The sequence below is a fragment of the Semicossyphus pulcher genome, unplaced genomic scaffold (assembly GCF_022749685.1).
Source record: "Semicossyphus pulcher isolate SPU_LCO1_2020_fin unplaced genomic scaffold, fSemPul1.0.p SCAF_13, whole genome shotgun sequence".
NCBI classification, from domain to species: Eukaryota; Metazoa; Chordata; class Actinopteri; order Labriformes; family Labridae; genus Semicossyphus; species Semicossyphus pulcher.
In genome coordinates, this window is record NW_027211637.1 from 2,396,843 (window position 1) to 2,404,506 (window position 7,664).

The following is a 7,664-nucleotide window of genomic DNA, read 5'->3' on the forward strand; positions in this document are numbered from 1 at the left end:
TCTTTGGCACCGCTAATGGTGATAAGCGGTAGGACACTTTCCAATTTAACCAGACGTCCACGGTCGGCTCCGGTTGTAACTCTTGATTTTCCTGGCTGACGGTCGCTTTCCTTTTCAGACAGTTTGCTTCATCTGAGCGTCGAGTTTGTTTCTTCTTCTTTGGATTTTCACTTCTTGTTGAAGTTGTATCTGTAGTCATCCATCTTTTCTTTGTTTGTTCAGCCGTAGTAGATTACCGTTTACTCGCAACACTCGCAGAGAGCAGAAAAGCAGCCGCTTAGCTCCGCCTACCCTCTCTGGCAGACCAACCACTGCTGGCTGATGGAAAACGCGTCACTAACTGGGCGCCGCCACAGACACCCAGTCCATAATAATACTATATACTGCACATACAAAGGCTTTCATCAGTGGGCCATGGGCTCAGTCACCATTGTGTTACCTCATTCGTCGATAGATAGAGACTTAACATTTATTTAAATGAAAATCTTCGAGATTATTACTTTAAATAACAAAAGAAGAAGAAAGCAGTAGTGCCAAATGCTGGTAAAAAAGTTTTAAAATGTATCAGCGTCTTCAAATTATGGTTGAATAGTTTGCTTGAAACCTATTTTGCAGCCAGAGCTAGAAAAAGCTGCACTTTGTTTGATTTTGCTTGTTGCAAAAGTTCTTTGATTTCATGCATCATATGATCGGCTCACTCCCGCAGCAGCTACAGCTCTCTGCTGTTTAAATGTTTCTATGTAAAAACCATTTGGACGCGGAGTTGAGACGGAGTTTTCAACTTCGTCACTAATGAATTTGAAGAGCAGCTCAGTGCACAAGAAAGCAGTGCAGAACCAGGATAGGTAGTAACAGTTCTGGATTAGGACTTTAGCTCTGCAGGAACTTCAGGTACAGTATCACATTATTAAAACAACACACATCACAGTCTAACTAACACAGCGCTCTTCTTAAACTACAGGGTGAAGTTTCCTGAAGTGATGCCACAGTGACGTTTTCAGTGTAGAACAGTCTCAGCTGAGTCCTCGTGTTCAAAAAGCCGCGACAGAACATCCAGCAGACGGTTCTGGCCGGGCACCTGAACTTAAAGGTAGTGAAGATGTGGGATCCTGAGCAAATCCTGTAAGTCCAGTCAGTGTGTGTGTGTGTGTGTGTGTGTGTGTGTGTGTGTGTGTGTGTGTGTGTGAGACGGGTGAGAGGGGCTACGAGTCTCTGAGCATGCTGATCTGGGCAAAGATCTTGAGCGCAGGGCCCAGTTTGATGTTCATGGTTCCCATGAGATGATCCTCCTTCAGCAGCAGCAGAGCCTGACCGTCGATCTCCTGCGAACGGAACTCCTCGGCGATCTCCAGACAACCTGCGCGCACACACACACACACACGCACACACACACACACACACACACACACACACACACACACACATACACACACATACACACACACACACACACACACACACACACACACACACACACACACACACACACACACACACACACACACACACACACCACCAACAGTCAGCTCACTACACAGATGTGGTAAACTCAACATAACCACCATGAACTACATTTATGAGTCAGCAGAAGTTTCTTGACATGATGAAGTGATGATATAGACTTTATCTAGGACACAACTTAAAACACAACATCATCACATAAGTTACATTAAAAAGTTGTGTAGGTTTCCATCCTGCAGCCCTACACTGATTATTTAGTTACTTATGTATAAATGGGACTTTATGAATTATAATCACCTCATTTAAGGCAGCTTGACAGTTTGTTTTAAACTAAAAAGGGTGTAAATAAAAAAGTTGTGTTGTAATGGTTTTGATGATATTTTCATGAATACCTTTTTACGGTCAGGAATCTGAGACGAGAAACTTTCACTTTGTCCCATTACTAAATGACACGTTAAAAATGTCTGTAGCTGCGTCCCAACCCAGGGGCTGCATCCTGCGAAGGACACATTTGAAGGTCGATTTGCGTCACAGCGGCGCGCTGAAGGCTGTCTCATTTCGAAGGCTCCTTCAGATGCTGCCGACAAATGCGTCCTCCTTTTCCCGGGCCATGAAGGATCCGTCAGGTGCATCCTACGTGGCCCAACGTATCCCAAGATTCACTGTGCGCCAATTCAAACGAGATGGCCCACTCTCAAGCGGCCGAGGAATACACTTTAAATGTAAAAGGTTTTGGTTTCACTCACTTGATAGCTAGTTAGTCCGCTAGCTACCTGTTGCTAGGCGACTGAAGCCGTGTTTGGTTATGCAAGGTTAAAGGCGGGAAAAGCTGGTGACACAAACAGGAACTCCTCTGTAGACCAGACCGTCTCATTTCGGTTCGGCTTTAGCGTCTACGCAGGCTACGAATGACTCATCCTCTGTGGCGCAGCCCCCCAATTGAGACACAGCTTGTATCTGTATGTGAGTCCAACTGAAACCACAAAATGTTTCCTTTTAAAGAATAAACTGTCGTGTTTGTTAAAATTATTTTCCTTTTGTTTCATTTCTTTTTTAGGACTGAAAGGAATCAAAATAAGATCCAGCAAATATTCTCCGTAACTTAAATATTTGGTGATCGACACACAATCAGGGATCATAGAGTTGGTCAGTGGGACGTCTTGGACCTGTGCAGTGTGCTCCAAAGAAAGCCTTATAGAGGTTACACACATCCGTGTTGAGTAAGTTCAAACTGTATCGTGTTCTCGGCTGATAATAAGCAACTAAAAAAGGTTTAATGGGTCTTTAAAAGAGGATGAACATGTGACAGCAGCGCCACAGATCTCAGTTTTCAGGGCCTTTGACTGCATGCCACCTCTCTCTCTTTATACATCTTGTAGCCTGCAGGCTTTCAGCAGCTAGAATCTGCACATCATTGATGTAACAGCACAGACCTGGCAGAGCGGAGATGAACTCGTAGACGTCCTCTATGTTCCACTGGCCGGGGTCGCTGGGCAGGAAGCTGTGGGGCAGCAGGGGCAGATCAGAGCCTCGCACAGCAGGAACCCGCAGGGAGGGCGACAGGGGGGACGGGGCTCTTTTGTAGCCGGACAAGTCTGAACACTGGCTGGACTCGCCCTGTGCAGGGTGGACCGAGTAACCCGGGGACAGAGCAGCAGCAGGAGGAGCTTTCTGCACAGAGGGAGGCTGAGAGAAGAAAAACACACTTTAATCTTATTATCATGTCACATGACGACTCAATCGAGTGGAGACATAAGATAAGTCAAACAAAGAAGACATGTTTGACTGATAAGGAGGAACCAGCAGGTATGCTTTACCTTCTTTTTAGAGTCTAAGCTGCAGTTTTTGTGGTTTCCGTTCAGCGCTCTTTGTTTCTTCATGTTCTCCAGGGTGGTTTTACGGTTCGGGAAGAGACCCATCCTCTTGGTGCATCCCACATTGTAGCTACAAAGAAAGTCAACATGGTATGGTTGTATTAATTTCCTGCACACCTGCTTAATCAAATCCACATGCTGACTTTCTTACATTCAACAAACACTGCAATGCACGTTTCTCAGGATGACCCATGATGGCAACAAAAAGTCAAACAAAATGCAGCGGCTTCAATTGTGTAAAAATCGTACAAGAAAAAGCTTAATATAATATTAGTTACATAAGAAGTTAAACATGTAATCCAGGCTAAAGGCAAAACGTCTACAGCTGCCAAATGAACAAAGGAAAGCTGGCAAAAAATGGTTACAAATTTTCATTCACATAAATTTTTAAATGAATGAATTTCCAAACTACATGACTCGAAGAAGAACTCCAATCAGGGCCATATAACTTGATTTCCACCAAAGAAGAGCGTCTTTGGCTCTGGCAGCGTCCACAGCCTCAATTCCAGAGTGCTTCTCACTTACTGTTGCTAGGATACCAAATTTGCCTGGCTTTATCCGCTTCCCTTCACAGTTACCGTTAAGTCTGTTTTAAACGCTCTGTATGCTGAATATTTGAAATTATTCAAGGAGACTTTACAAAGGAAAAAAATCCTGTCCTGGCGTCAGCAGCAGCTCTACACCTGGGAATTATACTCTCGAAAGGATTAGCTAAGTTGCTATCAGAAGTCCCGCCCCTTCTTGATTTTGGTTGTTCGATGAGGGAGAAGTGATAAAAAAATTGAACTATTTTCAGCGTAGAGAGTGGTGATTGAGCGACAACAAACACCTGACACCGAGGGCGTTTTAAGGCTGAGGACGCTGAGCGCTGAAGTTCTTTTGTGTGCCAGCACAAAAACGCCACGGGTGGACACAGGCCCTAACGTCCTCCCTGTCTCGTCTTACCGTTTGGCGCACACTGTAGAACAGAACCGCTTGGACCTTTTGAAGACGTAGGCGAAGTCGACTCTTCCGCACAGCTCGCAGGTCAGCATGGGCTCCTGCTGGGCCTTTAACTCTGAGGGGACACACACACACACACAGTCAGCTGGACACGGACAAACAGCAGCGACACAGCGGTACAGACACGCCTGCACGATATGAGGGAAATCTACAATGTGCAAAGACATTGTTCAATATTAAGATGACAGAATGACTTGAAATAAACCAATATTGAGTGTGCATATTAGCTTTACAGTTCTTTCTGCTGTTTGACATGTTTCACACAGTAAAATATGTGGTCTCTCCTGAATCCAAAATAAATCCCAATAGCAGAAGTTACATCCTTCTTCACCACAGTGTCTTCATCAACCACCTGTGCTCGCTGTTCTCTCCTTTCTCAGCAATCGACCAAATTATGGCGCCACCTGTAGATCTTAAAGCTGCGATGCTGGCACTGACACAGGACTGTCACCGTATAGATCAAGATTTACATCAGCGTCCCTAAAGTATGACCCATCAGATGATATCACCCAAACTAGGAGTATTGTAGGCAGGATGTCCGCGCTCACCCTCAGGGCTTCAATAAACAGCGCTCGTTAAATCTTCTAATTACAACTTTTGTTTCCAGCCCTCGCAGTCAGGCTCGGTTGACGCACGTCTCAGGAGGTGTGACAGTAAGCAGCTCCTTTTTCATTGTTCACACAATTACTCCCACACGCTTTACATGTACAGGCGAGTAGAATAATGTTTCAAGGAGACGCTGAAAGTCTTACAGAGTGCTCTGTTATCCCAACTTCACTGTTTTATGTCGAGATGTCAGGGAGCTCATGCATCAGTGTGGAGGGAGTCACTGCTGCTGTCTGTATGTGCATGTGGATGTTTTTCACATTACAACTTTAACAACTTGACTTCAATCTGGAAACTTTTTTAATTATTCAAAGCTAATTTCAGAGAAACAAATCCTCACAGCCAAAGCTACAAGAGTGCATTGACAGGCAGTCAGATACAGATACCTCTTTGCAGTTTGTCGCGTGTTTGTGTGTCTGCCACATCGGGACAATCAAAATCCACCCTTTAATAATTTTGATAAATGCAGACTCTCCTACCAAGTCGCCTTGAACTTGCTTTATTCTGAACCCATTTTCCTGAAATCATCATATAAACATGACAAATTGAACATGATGCCTGTTATTTGCTGGAAATGAATTCAGTTACTCAGCATGGACTTAAACAATGCACTGCCAAAACAATAACCCTCTGCTGAGCCACAATTTCCACCAGGACATGAAGGCTCCAATCTACACATTAAGAATGTCAGCTGTTGTGTTGATCTCCAAAAATATCTATATATGTATCTATTTGATTTTATAAGCTACGTTGTTGCTTGTTCGGAGCTTTAAATATTCACATTGAAGAAACCTGAAAAATACTTCTTGGCCAGGAATGACATTTGAACATTTGAAGCAGAGACATGTCAGCTCATGCGTACCAAACTCTGAGAAAGAAATAGTGAAGCTGTGCGACTTGAGCTCTGAACATAAAGAAGTTTACCCTTCAGTGAGAGGCCGTCCATCTTTGAGTCTGTGTGTCTCCTGAAGCACTCAATTGAGAAAGACGGACGTTCCACCTGCAGACAGAGAAAATACACTTCATTAAGGAAACTGACATCCCAGCAAAGGACTGAAATTAATCTTAGTATCATCGTATAATACATTATAATATAATAATATAATACAATGATCAGGATGTTATAGACTCGTGCAGAGCTCCGGTACTCACGGGGAAAGGCTCAGCTCCCTCCTGGATAACGAAGCCTTCGATCAGATGGGTGAGGATGTGGGTCTTGACTAAAGCCTGGGCTGGTTTGCTCTCTCCATTGTGTTGGCTGCTGTTAGTGTTCCCATTCCCAGAGGTCATGACTGGAGCACAGGCAGCCCCTCACCTGTCAACACAAGCAGCATGGCAAACTCAACAAGTGCTGGCCATGTGGAGACCCTGGCCCCCACAAATAGGAGCTGTTCAAATAAAGAATGCAACTCACAACATGGAAGTTTAAATGTTACTGAATGTTTTGGCAAAAGTCATGTATCATCATTTTGCTTGACATGTAACAGGTGTTATTTTGACTCTTTCAGAACCACACAGAAAACACCCACTACAGCAAGAGGGGTTTTTTTCCAAATAAAATGTCCAATTTGGCCATTTGTTTTCTTTATTTCTTGAACAATCTTCTTGAACCTCACATCTGTAAACAGGTGGACATAGCCTACATGGAGTTTGATTCTGGCCGATGTGAAGAGTGATTTCCACTGCGTCAGATTCTGTTTTGAGTCGTATTTCAGATCAAATGGTTTTGTTACGATAAGCATGAAAAAACTAAAGAGCAAAGTATTCTGAATGCAGTCTGGCATGGGACCCTCTCCTCACAATGCGTTAGGCTAACGTGGATTTGTTATGGTAACCGATCGGCTTTACTATCAAGTTCTTATTATTAAAGTAGAAACGAATGAGATAATGGATGGTTAACAAATTATTTTAGCCATAATAGCTCAGTAATAAGTTGGCTGTCTTTCAAATAACTTTTAAAGCGTGAAAAAGACAGTTACAACAACTACAAGAAAGTCTTAAGTAGTTTCTATCTAAATAGTACAAATGAAATATAAGTGGAAGTTATGAACAAAAAACACATCCAGTAACTTGTGTGCCATTATAAATATTGCGTAAACTTAAAGCTAACCTTAAATCAATGTCGCCCAGTGGTTACAGGGACGTGCTAGTTTAATAATAAGTAAATGAATCGGACAAATGTTTGGCCCACAAGGCATTAAAGCTACCTTTATTAAACACAACCAACTTCAGAGTAGTTAGCTTACTTTTACAGTTCGAAACCCCCTCTGAACAAGTTAGAAAACAGGCGCTCTGCTCGGTAACAATGGTAGAGGGAAGAAAAGCTCTTTGTTCAACGGCTCCAAACAACGCTTTCATTTACTCCCTCCGCCAAAACACACCGCGAGGAACAGGAGCCAGTCCACCACTTTAACAGCGACTAATGTTCACCGAGCTAAGCGAGAACCGGGCGGACTCACCCGGTTACACGAGGCGGACACGCAGAGTTAGAAAGTGATTCATATCCTCACTATGATTCAGTTTACAGCTCATTCGAGCTGCAGACACAACAGTGCTGCTGGTGTGCGCGCGTGTGTGCGTAATGACCAACCGCAGAGATTTACGTACACGACTTCCGGAAGTAACCTTCAAAATAAAAGCCCGATTATGTCTTTATGAATAATTGTTTATTTCTTGCAAAATGTGAATGTGTGCCAGAGCGTTTTTTATTCATAGCATTAA

At 43.5% G+C, this 7,664-nt stretch overlaps 1 protein-coding gene across 1 annotated transcript; it reads right to left on the bottom strand.

The window, feature by feature from the left end:
- Positions 1 to 946: 946 nt before the first annotated feature.
- On the bottom strand, positions 947 to 7,254 carry LOC138590220 (polyhomeotic-like protein 2). The gene is made up of 7 exons (XM_069660812.1): positions 7,190 to 7,254; positions 6,096 to 6,258; positions 5,868 to 5,943; positions 4,281 to 4,392; positions 3,279 to 3,405; positions 2,895 to 3,147; positions 947 to 1,357 (listed from the first exon to the last, which is right to left on the bottom strand). The coding sequence occupies exons 2-7, from the start codon at positions 6,231 to 6,233 to the stop codon at positions 1,203 to 1,205; spliced, it is 861 nt and encodes a 286-aa protein (XP_069516913.1). The 5' UTR covers positions 6,234 to 6,258; positions 7,190 to 7,254; the 3' UTR covers positions 947 to 1,202.
- Between the last annotated feature and the right edge of the window lie 410 nt (positions 7,255 to 7,664).